The 18,237-nt window shown below is 42.8% G+C and overlaps 1 protein-coding gene across 1 annotated transcript; it reads right to left on the reverse strand.

The window, feature by feature from the left end:
• Positions 1–1,426: 1,426 nt before the first annotated feature.
• On the reverse strand, positions 1,427–15,913 carry LOC118398324 (zinc finger and BTB domain-containing protein 22-like). Its single transcript, XM_035793547.2, has 4 exons — positions 15,797–15,913; positions 11,427–11,644; positions 9,017–9,827; positions 1,427–6,788 (listed from the first exon to the last, which is right to left on the reverse strand). Exons 1-4 carry the CDS (start codon positions 15,831–15,833, stop codon positions 5,689–5,691), a joined length of 2,166 nt encoding a protein of 721 aa, XP_035649440.1. The 5' UTR covers positions 15,834–15,913; the 3' UTR covers positions 1,427–5,688.
• Positions 15,914–18,237: the final 2,324 nt, after the last annotated feature.

An 18,237-nucleotide genomic window follows, 5' to 3' on the forward strand; every position in this document is an offset into this window, starting at 1 on the left:
AGGTAGCCTGTTTTTGGTCTCAGATTCAGGAATGGCTGAAAATGCATAGCATTGATCTAAAATCGACCCTAGAAATAGTACTGTTAGGAGATCTGGAGAGACCGGGTCAGTCAATTACTAATATACTAATATTCTTAGTAAAATTATTTATCTTCAACACGCAATCTGTAGATTCTATTCAATTAGATAGATTGCAATTGTACGTTAACCTGTTACTCCTACCCCCTACTTTTTCGAACATTCTGTTAAAAATCGCGCAACATTTCAGCGCCCTGCTACTCATGCCAGGAATATAGTATATGCATATGATTAGTATGTGTGGATAGAAAACACTCAGACGTTTATAAAACTGGTTAAATCACTGCTGTGACTATAACAGAACGTGCGTTTCATCGAAAAGTGCAGGAAAATCTGATCACTGAAAATGGGAAAATATATCCATGCGCCACTTCAACCCATTGTTAAACGTGAACCACATTAAATGGGGCCGAGGTTGCAATACCTACAGCTCCACACGATGTCAACAGTCTTGTCATTTGCCTACGATTTGTTTCTTGGTCAAACAGACACTAGGCAGCGCAGTTCTTCCGGTCTCCGACCGGATATTTTGGTTGAGATTTACCCGGACATTATTTCCAGACGTACAGCTATAGAATATACATCGCCTCGTGATCAATTTGATCGCTTATTAACGTTTACTAATACCTAAAGTTGCATTACAAAAGTATTTTGAAGTGTTTTGTGAAAGTTTATCGTCAACTTTTTTAATTTAAAAAAATGACGTTACGTTATAAAACGCTATTTTTTTCCTTGATCACACAGACTTCATAGATCGATATCTAGGCTATATATGGACCGATTTAATCGAAAAAAAGACCCAATAGTGATGTTTATGGGACATCTAGGAGTGTCAACAAAGAAGATGGTCAAAGGTAATGAATGTTTTATATTTTATTTGTGCGTTTTGTGTAGCGCCGACTATGCTAATTATTTTGTTTACGTCCCCTGCGGGTCTTTTGGGGTGTTACATGCTATCAGATAATAGCTTCTCATGCTTTCGCCGAAAAGCATTTAAAAAATCTGACTTGTTGCCTGGATTCACAACGAGTGTAGCTTTAATTCAGTACCCTGCATGTGTATTTTAATGAACGTTTGAGTTTTAACGAGTGCTATTAGCATTTAGCGTAGCGCATTTGCATTTCCAGATGCGTGTCGGGTAAGAGCAAGAGGTTAAACATCATAGCATAGTTGAAAGATATGTGTTGCGTAGAAACACGAAGTGGGTGGCCAGCAGAGATAGATGGGATGGGCTGAGGGAAGCTGAGGGTTGGGATGTGGAATTGGAGACAAGTGGGAGTGGAGTTGCTGTGTGAGAGAGAGAATGATGGTCAAAAGATAAAGGAGAAAAAAAAGTCCAAATAAAACATAATAAAAGTACATTTTAATGACACTAAGTGGCAGTGTTTTTACAACGCCCGTTTGCCTGAGGCTGATGCCGTGCAGGTGTTTGTACACATGCATATACACACACTCTCATTAAAATAAACACATACAAGAACACGCACATACATGTAATAGTGCCAGACATGCACACAAACATATAAAGTAGGCATTGCTGTTATGATTTCAGTTGTCCTTGGTGTCCTTTGTTTTAAATGTATTAGTTTGTTTAAAAAAGTGCATTGTTGTTTGCTATTTTCTTCTGTCTTTTCCTTTGATCTCTTTAGTTGGTTGTTGGTGCATTGGGGGGTTCTTGGGGGTGGGGAATGGAATTAATTGGATTTGAAAAAAAAAATATTCTGGGTGGGGCTGTCGGAGGGGCAAAAAGACAGCTATTGGGGAACTGTGGGGGGATCTTGGAGGAATCAGTTTTCACAGGACGGTGATCGTGAAAAAGGAAACAATGACATTTTATGTCACTATCATGCACACGCACCCTCACACATAAGGATGGCTCTGTTGCGGAAAGACTGATACATGTTTGATATTGTCTTGATGTTGTATTGTTTGTCCTTCATGTTCTAATACCTTAATGTTACCTCTTCTTCGTGTCTTTTGTAATAAATAATTATAAAAAATCTCATTAAAAAAAGACCCAGTGTTACCTCTGCTAAGTTCATGAGAGTTAACTGCATCTCATAAATTGCATCCCAAAAGAATGCTTTACAGATTTCAAGTAACAGACACAACTGTTCAGAGGTATTGTGTGAATCAGGTCTTCATGGTAGAATTTCAGCAAAGAAACCACCACTAAAGGACACCAATAAGAAGAAGACTTGCTTGGGCCAAGAAACACGAGCAATGGACATTAGACTGGTGGAAATCTGTCCTTTGGTCTGATGAGTCCAAATTTGAGATTATTGCTTCCAACCGCCATGTCTTTGTGAGACGCCGAGTAGGTGAACGGATGATCTCCGCATGTGTGGTTCCCACCGTAGAGCACGGTGGTGTGATGGTGCTTTGTGGTTGACACTGTCAGTGATCTATTTAGAATTTAAAACACACTTAACCAGCATGGCTGTCACAGCATTCTGCAGCGATACGCCTTCTCATCTGTTTTGCGCTTAGTGGGACTATCATTTGTTTTTCAACAGGACAATGACCCAACACACCTCCAGGCTGTGTAAGGGCAAATTGATCAAGGAGAGTGATGGAGTGCTGCATCAGATGACCTGGCCTCCACAATCACCCGACCTCTACCCAATTGAGATGGTTTGGGATGAGTTGGACCTTAGAGTGAAGGAAAAGCAGCTGTATATTTAAGTTATGATGGGCAAGGTTGTGATTTATTTCAGCAGTTTTTGTGACAAAACCATCATAGTGTTGAAAATGCAATCAAAACCCATTTAACTTTTTCTTAAAATGTGCACTACGTCATCAGGCACAGCCTTTTATCTGCAACAAGTCTGTTTGATGGAAACACTTTTTGTGGGAAAATGTGCGTATTTTTTTTTTTTTTAAGTATTTGAATTAAAAACGTTATTTTGGTTAATTTATTCACATTATTTCATCCTTCCACTAGATATGGTCCCAACATAAATCTAGGGTTGCTACCCAAGCCGGCTGGTCGTTCATTCTGTTCGTTCGTTTGCCAGCGACGTGACCCAGTCATTCAGTCTTATTGTTCTGTATTTATGGACGCGACCCAGTCGTTCAGTCTTTTTGTTCTGTATTTATGGACGCGACCCAGTCATTCGTTCTAAATGTTCCATTGCCATACTGTCTGGCAACATTCTTATCACTTGCTTGCTAACTAGCCAACTACGGCTAACTTACAGTCACGTCAAACATTAAACAGAATAACAGGAGCTGCATTTGCATTTGTTTAAGCTGTTTTCTAGTGACAATTATTTGGATACATGCATAACAATGAGCTAATGAGGAGCGATTTCACCTGGCATTAAAACATCTGCACTGAGTCTGTAAAGAATGCAAACTAGGTGCACTTTGTTTTGTTTGACCTTTTTTCAATTTACATTTCTTTGCATATATTCATAAAAATGATGCCAGTTGATTTATGATTTCGACTGGCTTGAGAAACGCTGCCTGCCTTTCACATCCCCCTACACATTCATTACTATGGGACAGCTCGAAATTGAATTTGACAATTGAAACAACGTTGCAATTTTCGGAAAGACAGACAGCAAGGTTTAAATAAATCTCGGCTGTTGAAATCTCCAATTCGCATACCGCTCCAACAGATCTACAGATGACGCAATCTCAATCGCACTCCACACTGCCCTTTCCCACCTGGACAAAAGGAACACCTATGTGAGAATGCTGTTCATTGACTACAGCTCAGCGTTCAACACCACAGTGCCCACAAAGCTCATCACTAAGCTAAGGACCCTGGAACCAAACACCTTCCTCTGCAACTGGATCTTTGACTTCCTGACAGACCGCCCCCAGGTGTTAAGGGTAGGCAACAACACATCTGCCAACACTGGGGCCCCTCATGGGTGCTTAGTCCCCTCCTGTACTCCCTGTTCAACCACAACTGTGTGGCCAAGCAAAACTCCAACACCATCATTAAGTTTTCTGATGACACAACAGTGTCTGCTGACAGTGCCTGATCACCGACAATGATGAGAGCCTATAGGGAGGTCAGAGACCTGGCAGTGTGGTGCCAGACAACAACCTCTCCCTCAAAGTGTGCAAGACAAAGGAGATGATCGTGGACTACAGGAAAAGTGGAGACGGTTGAGAGTTTCAAGTTCCTTGGTGTCCACATCACCAACAAACAATCATGGTCCAAACACACCAAGACAGTTGTGAAGAGGGCACGACAACACCTTTCCCCCCCCAGGAGACTGAAAAGATTAGGCATGGGTCCCCAGATCCTCAAAAAGTTCTACAGCTGCACCATTGAGGGTGTCCTGACCAGTTGCATCACCAGCTGGCATGGCAACTGCTCGGCATCTGACCGTAAGGCGCTACAGAGTGTAGTGCGTACGGCCCAGTACATCACTGGGGCCAAGCTTCCTGACATCCAGGACCTATATACTAGGCGTCAGAGGAAGGCAAAGAAATTGTCAAAGACTCCAGTCACCCAAGTCATAGACTGTTCTCTCTTCTCCTGCACAGCAAGCACTACCAGAGCACCAAGTCTAGGACTAAAAGGCTCCTTAACAGCTTCTATCCCCAAGCCATAAGACTGCTAAACAACTAAACTAATCAAATGGCCACCCAGACTATTTACATTGACCCCCCTTGTTTTTACACTGCTGATACTCACTGTTTACCATCTATGCATATTCACTTTACAAATTCTCTCGACTCTGTACCAGTACCCCCTGTATATAGCCTCGTTATTGTTAAGTACATTTGTCTTACTTTTTGACTGATTCAATTTATTTTTATTTTAGTTTTTTTAGTAAATATTTTATTACCTCTATTTCTTGAACTGAATTTTTGGTTAAGGGCTTGTAAGTAAGCATTTCACGGTAAGGTCTACACAGGTTGTATTTGCCGCATGTGACAATTTAAATAAAATGTTATTCTAAAATAAATGTGAGATAATGTCTAGATGGCTGGGTTGATGAAAGTGGATTGCAGTGTCCTTGTACAGGTTGATCTACTCTGTGGCATTCTTTCCCCTATATAGTGCACTACAGTACATTTGACCTTATAGTGCACTACATAATGCATATGGTGCCATTTGGGACAGACCTAGCTGCAAACTATGAAAATAAGACATGACACCTTTTTTCTCTTGCATTTTGCAGGAGAGACCGCTTGTGTTCCCTGTATTTGCCCTGCATACACTTTCAATTAATATTCAGTAATTTCTTCCAATATTCCTGGGAAGCAAACCACCACAGTTATGGCATTATGTTAGTTATCCAATATGACCCTGATAACTTCTTGTTCAAACCATATCTGTGCAAACAGAGTTTGTGACTCAAATACATTCACAAGACAGCCCATTAGATAAATTGGCTCATTTAAATATACAAAATGTACACAGACTCACATCACATGTTTGTGCCCTCTTTTGCAATATCAATAGCATGATGGGATAGTCATTTAAATAAATAATAAACAAATGTCCCTCGTAGAATAATTGTTCACAAACAGGTACATTTACATGGATCGGAGTGTTAATGGATTACACATGGACCATTATGAGCACAATCTATTTCTCAAGTGCTGTGGGCCCTATATTCCACCTGTTTACCTCATTTCGCTTCAGCTAAACCTGTCGCTGGCTTCCTCCTTAAAGTTGTGACTAACCAGAGTCCTTGACTGAGAGCCTAACTCAGCCCCAGCCCCTAACAGCCCACTCATCCCAGACTCTGCCTCCCCCTGAAAGTCTGCCTGCTCCACTTTCACCTGCCCGCCTTGTGAGAGAAACCCCTCCCCGAACCCATAAGCATAACCATCGTCCATGTCGGCAGCCGCTCTGGTGTTACTACTGGCAGCAGCGCCATCACAACTGACGGCCAGTCTCTCACAGCGGGCCTGGTGGCGCAGGAAACTGTCCCTCCAGATTACCTTCTTCCCACACAGGCCACACTCATAAGGCCGCAGCCCACCATGGGTCTTCAGGTGCTTGGTCAGGTGGTGCTTCATCTTGAAGCTCTTGGTGCACACAGGGCAGGCGAAGGGCCGCAGGTTGAGGTGCTGCATCTTGACGTGGCGGTCACGCATGCTCTTCAGGGTGTAGGCCTTCCCACAGTGGCAGAAGTGCACTTTGCCCGTGTAAGGGGCCCCAGCAAGGGAGAGGGAGGAGGAAGAGGGGATGGGGGGTGAGGAGGAAGGCAGGAATGGAGCAGGGGATGGGGACAGGTGGCAGCTGGAGGTTGGGGTACCACCACCATGGGTCATGTCTGCCCCAGAGGGCCAGTTCAACTCTTGGGCCCCCAGGATAAAGTCATTGTCATCAGGAGAGTCAGGTACTAAGGGTCTCTGAGAAACTTGCCCGGTGCCATCCTCAATCTCATCATAGGTGCCCCTTCCAAAAGCACCATCTGCAAATCGGCCAAAGTCCACTTCCTCCTCATCTTCTTCGTCGTCGTCTTCTCTTCTGTAGTATTCCTCTCCAGCTTGCGGCCTAGCTACTTGCTGAGACCAGGGACCGGCCTGCCACTGCATCCGGGATGAGGGTGTAGGAGCTGGGCAGGATGGGCCAGGAATCACATCATCTGGATCCACAACATGGGGAGAAGTCAGGGCTAAGCTTCTCCCCAGCGGTCTCTCCTCTCCTTTCTTCTGCAGTTCCCCTGAGCTCTTTTTCCCCTCTGGCTGTCCTCCCTCTTCAACTTGGTGTACACTAGTGTGGAAGTCTCCTGGAGAAATACAAAACAGAGAGATGTACAATGTACAAAAGACATACACATAGATAATTATATAATGGTACAGGGATGTGTGCTTATCACATATTGGTGCTTATCATCTCATAAATAGGAGACAATTGTTTAAAATTATCAGCAGTTGAAACAATAAAGCATATTCCCTGCCCTGGTTTGGGTAAAAAGCTGATGGATGGGGCTAGATAAATGTAACCACTCTCAAAAAACACAACATAGCTATGGGTGCATCCATGATTTAAAATTATAGCCTCAACATGGTCCTCCTTTTTGTAGTAGTTTTAACCAAGGTACTCTTCATATAATTAATTAAAATGCCTTTATTTGTATGGCATGTTCAATAGAAACAAAGTTTTAAAAATCCAGCGTGTTTCGGCTGCATGGCCTTCGGGAGTACAAGGGAGTACAAAGAAATAATACAATGTTCTCTTTAGAACAGCTTTTCCAATTAGCCCTAGTTAGAAGAGGGAGTGGTTACACGATTGATTGGACACACCTAGTAAGCAATACTATACACATTAAAAAGTGAAATACTGTAGCTATGTTACCATACAAATACAACTCCAAGCTATAAGTATCAGAACACTTAGAGAGGTAGTTCTAAACTTAAATATGACTGGGAGAAGTGTCAAGAATAAGAAAGCAATATATTCCATAGTACACAAGAACACAGCAAAACATGAACAACAGTCTAAACACAGCTGAGGGCAAAGGAGCGAAATGTCCACTAGATGACAGCAAATGGACCCATCACGACCCTACAGGAAGGGTGATAAATCCATATCTTAATTTAAACCAGGATACTTAGTGGCCTGTAGTTTGTAAATCCAAAAATGTTCCCTTTGGTTTAACTGTTTAAGACGGTTCCCTTTTCTAATAGAGGCCGGAACATGATAAATACCCATAGCTTGTAGGGAGGCAGGGTTGCCATGGTGTAAGGACTTGTAGTGCCTTGCCATGGGGTAGTCTTCATTGCCTACAGTGCAAGTCGTTCTACATACTCTTTCTAATGGTTAAAACTACAGTTGAAGTCAGAAGTTTACATACACTTAGGTTGGAGTCATTAAAACTCCTTTTTCAACCACTCCACAAATTTCTTGTTAAACTATAGTTTTGGCCAGTCGGTTAGGACATCTACTTTGTGCTTGACACAAGTAATTTTTCCAACAATTGTTCACAGAGATTGTTTCACTTAGAATTCACTGTACAACAATTCCAGTGGGTCAGAAGTTTACATACACTAAGTTGACTGTGCCTTCAAACAGCTTGGAAAAATCCAGAAAATGATGTCATGGCTTTAGAAGTGTCTGATATGCTAATTGACATCATTTGTCTCCTGTGGATGTATTTCAAGGCCTACCTTCAAAATCAGTGCCTCTTTGCTTGACATCATGGGAAAAATCAAAAGAAATCAGCCAATACCTTAGAAAAATAATTGTAGACCTCCACAAGTCTGGTTCATCCTTGGGAGCAATTTCCAAATGCCAGAAGGTACCACGTTCATCTGTACAAACAATAGTACGCAAGTATAAACACCATGGGACCACGCAGCCATCATACCGCTCAGCAAGGAGACACATTCTGTCTCCTAGAGATAAATGTACTTTGGTGCAAAAGTGCAAATCAATCCCAGAACAGCAGCAAAGGACCTTGTGAAGATGCTGGAGGAAACCGGTACAAAAGTATCTATAACCACAGTAAAACGAGACCTATATCCTATAAGTGAGTGCTATAAGCTGAAAGGCCGCTCAGCAAGGAAGAAGCCACTGCTCCAAAACCGCCATAAAAAGCCAGACTACGGTTTGCAACTGCACATGGGGACAAAGATTGTACTTTTTGGAGAAATGTCCTCTGGTCTGATGAAACAAAAATAGAACTGTGTGGCCATAATGACCATTGTTATGTTTGGAGGAAAAAGGGGGAGGCTTGCAGGCCCAAGAACACCATCCCAACCGTGGAGCACAGGGTGGCAGCATCATGTTTTGGGGGTGCTTTTAGTTCAACTGTTACGACAGTTGAAAGCTCATGTGGCATTTATAAAGTATATTCTTCAAGAATCAAATGGCTACATATCATTAATTTATAAGTCCAAAAATTGATGTAGCAACTGCAGAATGCCCCATTGAAAGAGACTTTTATAAACACAACCAACCCAGGCATATCAATCGCCAAGTCCGGTTTACATTTCACATTCTAGGAGTACATACCAGAGTTCCCTCTCCGCTCAGGCACCTCCCTCTTGTCCTCTTCCCCCATTTCTTCATTTGCTTCAATCCCTCTTTCAGTCCCTCTCTTCTCCTGAGGCTCTTCCCCAAAGCCCCCTCCACTTCCTCTATCCCTGCCATGGAGTTTCTCAGCACTTGGTGGCACTGCCCTCTGTCTCAGTCTAGCTCTCAGTCTCAACGCCTCACCAGGAATCCCCCCATGCCTGGTGTGGCTATGCTCCAGTCCTCTCCCATCATGATGGCTTAGGGGGCTGGCTTTGCTGTGGCTGGACATCCACACCTCCTCACAGCTGGAGTAGTCACTCTCCCCAGCAGGGTGGTAGTCCAGGTGTGAGTCAGCTAGGTGCTGGGCAGGCATGGATATGACTTGCTGGGGTGAGGACCTGGGGCGGCTCCACCTGGGGAACTGCTGGGGCCTCCTCCACGTGGCCAATGGAGGCAGCGAATTCTGCTCCTGGCCATAGGGCCTCCTCTCCTTACCTTTCCCCTCTCTCTCCATGTATAGGCAGTCAGTGCTGCTTGGGGACTGCTGCCTTGAGGAGGCACCATGGTGTGTGGCAGCTGCAGCATCCCCAGGGTTGCATTCTGCTGGGGGTCGAGGTCTCTTCAGGATCTCTGTACACTTGTCAACAATATGCCACATCTGGAGGAAGCTGGCTACAGTCACGTAGTTGACAATGTCATCACGCACTATGCTCAGTTGGCCAGTGTAGGCTGAACTCAGGACACTCTCAAAGGCCACAGGGTCCATGACAGAGGGCAGAGATACTGTAGTCACATTCTTCAGCAACACCTGGTGAAAGTGATAACAAAAAATAGGATTTCACAATATAGATCTACAAGGCTCCACCTGTAGCTGAATACCTGAGACGGGATCTGAGCGGGTCCGGATCCAAGATAATGTCACGGGTCTGATAGGATTGTCACAGGTACAGTGGGGAGAACAAATATTTGAACCTGCAAAATAGGCAGTGTATTTACTACTTACAAAGCATTCTTTGGAGGGAGCTGAAAGTCCCGAAACCTGAAGGATCTGGAGAAGGTCTGTATGGAGGAGTGGGCCAAAATCCCTGTTGCAGTGTGTGCAAACCTGGTCAAGAACTACAGGAAACGTATGATCTCTGTAATTGCAAACAAAGGTTTCTGTACCAAATATTAAGTTCTGCTTTTCTGATGTATCAAATACTTATGTCATGTAATAAAATGCAAATTAATTACTTAAAATCATACAATGTGATTTTCTGGATTTTTGTTTTAGATTCCATCTCAGTTTAAGTGTACCTATGATAAAAAATTACAGACCTCTACATGCTTTGTAAGTAGGAAACACTGCCGATTTTACAGGTTATCAAATACTTGTTCTCCCCACTGTATGTGTAGTTTTAACCGACTTGTCCGGAAGAACCCATATAGATGGAACACGACTGCTGCAGTAGAGCGAGAGAGAAATATTATTTATGCTGTTGCTCTTTGCTATTCACAAGAGTGGCGAGTGGAACGTGTTGTTGGCCAATCATAAGTCATCAAAGCAACAACAGGCTACAGTCAGAGCCTTCCTGTGATGCAAAAGGAGAGAGGCTACAACGACCAAGAGCCAACAGGTAGGCTACTACTTTATATTGTGAATGGAGTTGTTTGTAACTGTGTAGGATGATAAAGCGCATGCAGCCGCCATTAGCCTAGCTAGCTTCTCCCGGTTTGCAGTCAAGACAGGTATTATGTAATCATATTCGATGATAAATAACCTAGGTAGGGCAAATAAGTCTAGTATAGCATGAGTCGCCTTGGTTAGTTGCGAGCTCTCGCCTCTCCCTCCCCCTTTGTCACTCGCTCACACTCAGTAGCGCGCACACACACACACACACACACACACACACACACACACACACACACACACACACACACACACACACATGGCCCCTGCTAGAGCTTCACCTCTATCTACCTCACTTTATTAGCTCTGGTTAATAAAGTACCTTAAAAATTGACTTTTCTGCAGCTTCCCTCCCTTGGATCTGTCCTATATGGAATGGCTCTAGTTGTCCTCAGGTCCATTTGGAACGGGTCTCTATATTGTAGAAAAGTTTATGTATATCGGGTCCGGATGGGAAATATCAGATCGATTTCGGGAAACTGGTCCAACTTCATATAAAACAACTCTCACAACAAATCACAAGTTTGTGTAGGCTTAAAATGTGGGCGGGAATTGTGCTAGGCCATCAAACGGATAAGGCAGTGACGTACGAAAGCCAGATCTCCCGATCACTGCCTTTTCCTCCATACCAAACTAACCTAGTTAACAAACAGAGGTGTAAAGCCAGAACATTGGTACATTGTGTCAACCCAAGAGAGACTACTAGTACACACACTCATTAAACCCAAACAGACAAACCTGATCGTGAAAGTATGGCGAAGAGGCAGCCAGCACACAGCGGTGGGCCCTGAACACCTGTCCCTGCACCTGGATGGAGAGGTCACAGAGCCGTCCTTCCTCCCGCTGTCGATTTAGGCTGTCCAAAACTGCTGCACGCACACCAGGGAAGCATACTTGAACCATCGGGCCAGCAGGGGCACCAGAGACTATGCTAATGCAGCCCTGATCCATTGAGCCTAAAACCAGTGAAGAAGAAAATTGTTAACAGTAAAGGTTAGTGTTATCTGGGAATCCTTGGGACATCCCTACCCAAAACCCTAACCTTAATTTGTGACGGGGGGGGGAAGAAGATACATCGATACAGTTGCATATCAGAATATTATTTTTCTGCTAGTTGGCAAATCAACTCCAGTATTTTTCCTCCATAGCTTGTTCTCCATCTTCGCTTTAAATTAGGTAGCCAATTTGTTTTCAGCACTTTTTTTCCCCATGACTCAACTTTCTCATAGCTCTTTCTTGTCCCTCTGTAGCCCGATATTGGACTAAAGGACCCTGCACGTTCCGTTTGTCTCTGGAAGCCAAAACAGCCAAACACTCAATTTAAAATGTGAATTGATTATCAATTACTGTATGGTTCTCTAATTTCATATCACACCTAAATAATTTCAACAAATGCAAAACACACACTTTACACTCTTCTCAGATGCGACCAACAGTATTTTTCAGTGACAAGTTTGTGCCATCGGTCTTCCGTTTAATAACCACAGGTAGTCCACATGGTCTTACTCTGCTTTTCATAAACAAGCGCTAGCTATAACATGGAAATATGGCCGTGTGGGAACCCTAAGCCTACTTTTTCTTCTTTGATGAGGTTTAACGACGGTTGGCATCCAATAAATGTTGGATTACTGCCACCTTCTAGATTATCCCTTTATACTTTGCTTGAAAATAAATGTTAATCAACAAAAATACCCTACCATCTAATCCACCACCCTACTCCACTATTTAAATATATCTAGTTCTACCTTAGTAGGCCAACAGTCTGAGAGGACGCGACACCACCACTTAACACACCCTGCACAACACACCCCACACCCTATCGGATGATTCTGAAGTCATGACATAATTTTCTGGTATTATCCAAGCTGTTTAAAGGCACAGCCAACTTATTGTATGTAAACTTCTGACCCACTGGAATTGTGATACAGTGAAATAATCTGTCTGTAACCAATTGTTTACATTGGTTATATCATTGTCCATTTGGAAGACCCATTTGTGACCAAGCTTTAACTTCCTGACTGATGTCTTCAGATGTTGCTTCAATATATCCACATCATTTTCCACCCTCATGATGCAATCTATTTTGTGAAGTGCACCAGTCCTTCCTGCAGCAAAGCACCCCCACAACATGATGCTGCCACCCCTGTGCTTCACGGTTGGGATGGTGTTCTTCAGCTTGCAAGCATCCCCCTTTTCCTCCAAACCTAATGATGGTCATTACGACCAAACAGTTCTATTTTTGTTTCATCAGACCAGAGGACATTTCTCCAAAAAGTATGATCTTTGTCCCCATGTGCTGTTGCAAACCGTAGCCTGGCCTTTTTATGGCGGTTTTGGAGCAGTGGCTTCTTCCTTGCTGAGAGGCCTTTCAGGTTATGTCGATATAGGACTCGCTTTACTGTGGATAGATACTTTTGTATCTGTTTCCTCCAGCATCTTCACAGGATCCTTTGCTGTTGTTCTGGGATTGATTTGCACTTTTGGTACCAAAGTATGTTCATCTCTAGGAGACAGAACATGTCTCCTTCCTGAGCAGTATGACTGCTGTGTGGTCCCATGGTGCTTATACTTGCGTACTATTGTTTGTACAGATGAACGTGGTACCTTCAGGCATTTGGAAATTGCTCCCAAGGATGAACCAGACCTGTGGTTCATGACAATTATTTTTCTGAGGTCTTGGCTGATCTCTTTTGATTTCCATCCTAGGATAGGATAAAGTAATCCTTCTCACCCCCCCCCCTTAAAAGATTTAGATGCACTATTGTAAAGTGGCTGTTCCACTGGATGTCATAAGGTGAATGCACCAATTTGTAAGTCGCTCTGGATAAGAGCGTCTGCTAAATGACTTAAATGTAAATGTAAATGTAATTTTCACACGATGTCAAGCAAAGAGGCACTGTTTAAAGGCACAGACAATTTAGTGTATGCACATTTCTGACCCACTGGAATTGTGATACAGTGAAATAATCTGTGTAAACAATTGTTTACATTGGTTATACCCACGTGGGTATCTTCTTCTACAAACCAATGAGATGGGAGAGGCAGGACTTGCACAGCGTTCTGTGTCACAATTAGAACTATTTTAGCTCTTGGCAACGCAGACACTCGTTGGCGCCTGCAAACAGTGTGGGTGCAATAATTGAATAACAAGTATGTTTAAATATATTTCGCAACGTACGCGATGCGAGCGGTGTCGTCAGCGTGTAAGGTAAAAAACAGAATGGGTTTATAGGTCTCTTTCTCCTCCCTGTGGCTGTCGGTGGCCACTTACATACACGACACCATCGTCCACGACACTATCCTCAATCTGAGGTAGCAACTGCGTCAGCTCTACAAATCAATGAGCTAGACCTATCCATTTGGTTTGCAACTCAGTGAACCTGTGCAGCATTAACTCAATTCGATGCCTACAAAATGAACAGATTGCATGCATATCTAATGACCCAGCAGCCATTTAGAAACAACAAATCTTTAAAATGGTTATTTAATAAAATAATGTATTCTGGCTGTTTAAAATCACCCACATCTTGAAAAAGAGGACATGGATATGCGTTTAGGTTTTACACATTTTTCAGAAAAAAATATACGTTAACTATGACCAGATAACGTTTGAAGGCTACGCGCCAGCCAGCCATCTCTGGCACTGTAGGTCACCACAACGTGTACACAGGCGAACTGTTAGAGCGCTCACCAAGTAGCCGTAACGTTGTTAATCATGAGTTACCCGAGGTAAGCCTACAAGGTTAAGCAGAACAATGGGACGGGAATAGATCGTTCGGAAGGCGAGATGGATCCACGGTGCACTATAGAACTCATGGGGATTGGCAGGGTGAAAAATGAACCTAAAATAAGGCGTTTTTTCGCGATTACTTAAACACTACGGCAAATAGCTGGAACAAATGGTACGAAACTGGGCTCAATGGCGGATGCAATTAACTAGTTTCTATTAGAAAAAAAAACTTTAGAAATGTCATGTGCCCAGCCTATATGCAGCTGATATAGTGAGCAATGTTTGGTACATCGAATCGCATATCGAAATCATGAGAATCACAATACATATCGCATCGGAACCTAATTAAGTATAGTGATAATATCGAGGTCCCTGGCAATTCCCAGCCCAAACATTGACCTTTTTAAATGACAACTGCAATGGGGGGTATGGACGTCCCAAGGATCCCTGATAGCAAGGACCTAGCAGTTAGCTACCTTTGCTTTTTAGCGAGTCCGCTAACTTCGAGCTAGGTATGCTGTGAATATGTAGCTGTGAATATATAGTTAGCTAGCAGTCGGACTATGGTGGTGGAGGATACATTACCCAAATATGGTATTGACCTAGTGCCTTCAATATTCCTAGGTTTACGATAATCTTAAAATGTACTGGCGATTTATCTAACTATATTAGCTAGCTAGCGACAACCAGAAAGGGTTGAAGGGCCTATATAGACGCAGCCCTAACTGTACCGCCTTTCTTTGCCAGTCTGATATTATAGCTAGGAATAGTGAACATTAGAAATACCGAAAATCGTCTAGCTAGTTAGTTTGCTTGTCCATTCATTTCAGTGCACTCAACTCGTAGTCAGTAGCTAGTCAGGCTAACAGTAGCTAAATTAGTATGAAACAACATGTGCAATTCCACAATAGCTTTAGCTAGATAATTACCTGTTTTAAGGTTCTCAAAGCGAAACGAGTCTTCAAAATATGCCAGCAATTTCAGCTAAAGCACACTATGCAGCATTGTTCTATCACCCCGTCCTCGTTTAGTAACGCACACTCGACTCGACAGTTCCATCATGGGTGTTGGGTGTGAGAGCTTGTCTGTGACTGCCCATATAGCTACCAACCATGGCTAACTCATGGAACTACTAAAATCATCTACCCCTCGTTATTTATTGTCTCCTAGATCCTTGAATGAGTAGGTGTGTACAGACGTTTGTCTGGTACTGTACGTGTGAATGTACAATACCAGTCACATATTTGGATACACCTACTCGTTCAAGGGGTTTTCTTTATTTGTACATCATAACTATGAAATAACACATGGAATCATGTAGTAACCAAAAAGGTGTTAAATCAATCAAAATATATTTTAGATACTTCAAAGTAGTCACCATTCGCCTTGATGACAGCTTTGCACACTCTTGGCATTTTCTCAACCAGCTTCACCTGGAATGCTTTTCCAACAGTCTTGAAGGAGTTCCCAAATATGCTGAGCACTTGTTGGATGTTTTTCCTTCACTCTGCGGTCCAACTCATCCCAAACCACCTCAATTGGGTTGAGGTCAGGTGATTGTGGAGGCCAGGTCATCTGATGAAGCGCTCCATCACTCTCATTGGTCAAATATCCCTTACACCGCCTGGAGGTGTGTTGGGTCATTGTCCTGTTGAAAAACAAATGATAGTCCCATTAAGCACAAACCAGATGGGATGGCGTATCGCTGCAAAATGCTGTGGTAGCCATGCTGGTTAAGTGTGCCTTGAATTCTAAATAAATCACAGACAGTGTCACCAGCAAAGCACAATCACACTTCCTCCTCCATGCTTCACATTGGGAACCACACAGAGATCATCCATTCACCTACTCTGCATCTCACAAATACACAAAGGTTGGAACCAAAAATCTCCCATTTGGCCCAAAGGACAGATTAATGTCCATTGCTTGTGTTTCTTGGCCCAAGCAAGTCTATTCTTATTGGTGTCCTTTAGTAGTGGTTTCATCATAGTGCTTGATGGTTTTTGCGATTGCACTTGAAGAAACTTCCAAAGTTCTTGTGTAAGTTTCCGGATTGACTGACCGTCATGTCTTAAAGTAATGATGGACTGTCGTTTCTCTTTAATTATTTGAGCTGTTCTTGCCATAATCTGGACTTGGTCTTTTACCAAATAGTGCTATCCTCTGTTTACCAGCCCTACTTTGTCACAACACAACTGATTGGCTCAAATGCATTAAGAAGGAAAGAAATTCCACAAATTAACATTTAACAAGGCACACCTGTTATTTGAAATGCATTCCAGGCGACTACCTAATGAAGCTGTTTGAGAGAATGCCAAGAGTGTGCAAACCTGTCATCAAGGCAAAGGGTGGCTACTTTGACGAATCTCAAATATAAAATATATCTGGATTAGTTGAACACTTTTTGGTTACTACATGATTCCATATGTGCTATTTCATAGTTTTCATGTATTCACTATTATTCTACAATGTAGAAAATAGTACAAATAAAGACAAACCCTCGAATGAGTAGGTGTGTCCAAACTTTTGACTGGTACGGTATATATTTTATTTATATATATTTTAAAAAATGTGAATGCCATACTCAAGTTCTGTTCACAAAATGATTATGACATAGCTAGCTACCTAGCTTTGTTAGCTAACATTAGCTAGCTATCTAAGTTTAGCGAGCTACAAATAGTTCGATGGGTAATGGCGCATTTTTAAGGTGTTAAACGGGGGAAAGAGTCTTAGAAGTGGTTTTATATTATATATACAGCAGCTTGTGAAAGTATACATCCCCCTTGGCATTTTTCCAATTTTGTTGCCTTACAATTTGAAATTAAAATGGATTTTGGTGGGTTTGTATCATATGATTTACACAACATGCCTACCACATTTTATTGTGAAAACAAACAAGAAATAGGACAAAAAAAACCTGAGAACTTGAGCGTGCATAACTATTCACCACCCAAAAGTCAATACTTTGTAGAGCCACCTTTAGCAGCAATTACAGCTGCAAGTCTCTTGGGCTATGTCTCTATAAGCTTGGCACATCTAGCCACTGGGATTTTTGCCCATTCTTCAAGGCAAAACTGCTCCAGCTCCTTCAAGTTGGTTGGGTTCCGCTGGTGTACAGCAATATTTAAGTCATACCACAGATTCTCAATTGGATTGATATCTGGGCTTTGACTAGGCCATTCCAAGACATTTAAATGTTTCCCCTTAAACCACTCAAGTGTTGCTTTAGCAGTATGCTTAGGGTCATTGTCCTGCTGGAAGGTGAACCTTCATTCCAGTCTCAAATCTCTGGAAGACTGAAACAAGACTGAAACAGGTTTCCCTCAAGAATTTCTCTGTATTTAGCGCCATCCATCATTCAATTCTGACCAGTTTCCCAGTCCCTGCCGATGAAAAACATCCCCACAGCATGATGCTGGGGATGGTACTCTCGGAGTGATGAGGGGTGTTGGGTTTGCGTAACACATAGCGTTTTCCTTGATGGCCAAAAATCTCAATTTTAGTCTCATTTGACCAGAGTACCTTCTTCCATATGTTTGGGGAGTCTCCCATATGCCTTTTGGCTAACACCAAACGCGTTTGCTTATTTTTTTCTTTAAGCAATGGCTTTTTTCTGGCCACTCTTCCGTAAAGCCCAGCTCCTTGGAGTGTACAGCTTAAAGTGGTCCTATGGACAGATACTCCAATCTCCGCTGTGGAGCTTTGCAGCACCTTCAGGGTTATCTATGGTCTCTTTGTTACCTCTCTGATTAATGCCCTCCTTGCCTGGTCCGTGAGTTTTGGTGGGCGGCCCTCTCTTGACAGGTTTGTTGTGGTGCC

Source organism: Oncorhynchus keta, chromosome 19, assembly GCF_023373465.1.
Source record: "Oncorhynchus keta strain PuntledgeMale-10-30-2019 chromosome 19, Oket_V2, whole genome shotgun sequence".
NCBI classification, from domain to species: Eukaryota; Metazoa; Chordata; class Actinopteri; order Salmoniformes; family Salmonidae; genus Oncorhynchus; species Oncorhynchus keta.

Bases quoted from the DNA above. Each gene is read 5' to 3' on its own strand.
- LOC118398324 (XM_035793547.2), bottom strand. From the start codon at position 15,833: ATGCCAAGAGTGTGCAAAGCTGTCATCAAGGCGAATG. The intron at 11,645-15,796 runs GTGACTACTTTG...CACTGGTTTTAG, and splicing joins AGCTGTCATCAAGGCGAATG to GCTCAATGGATCAGGGCTGC. The intron at 9,828-11,426 runs GTTTGTCTGTTT...CACTTTCACCAG, and splicing joins CGCCATACTTTCACGATCAG to GTGTTGCTGAAGAATGTGAC.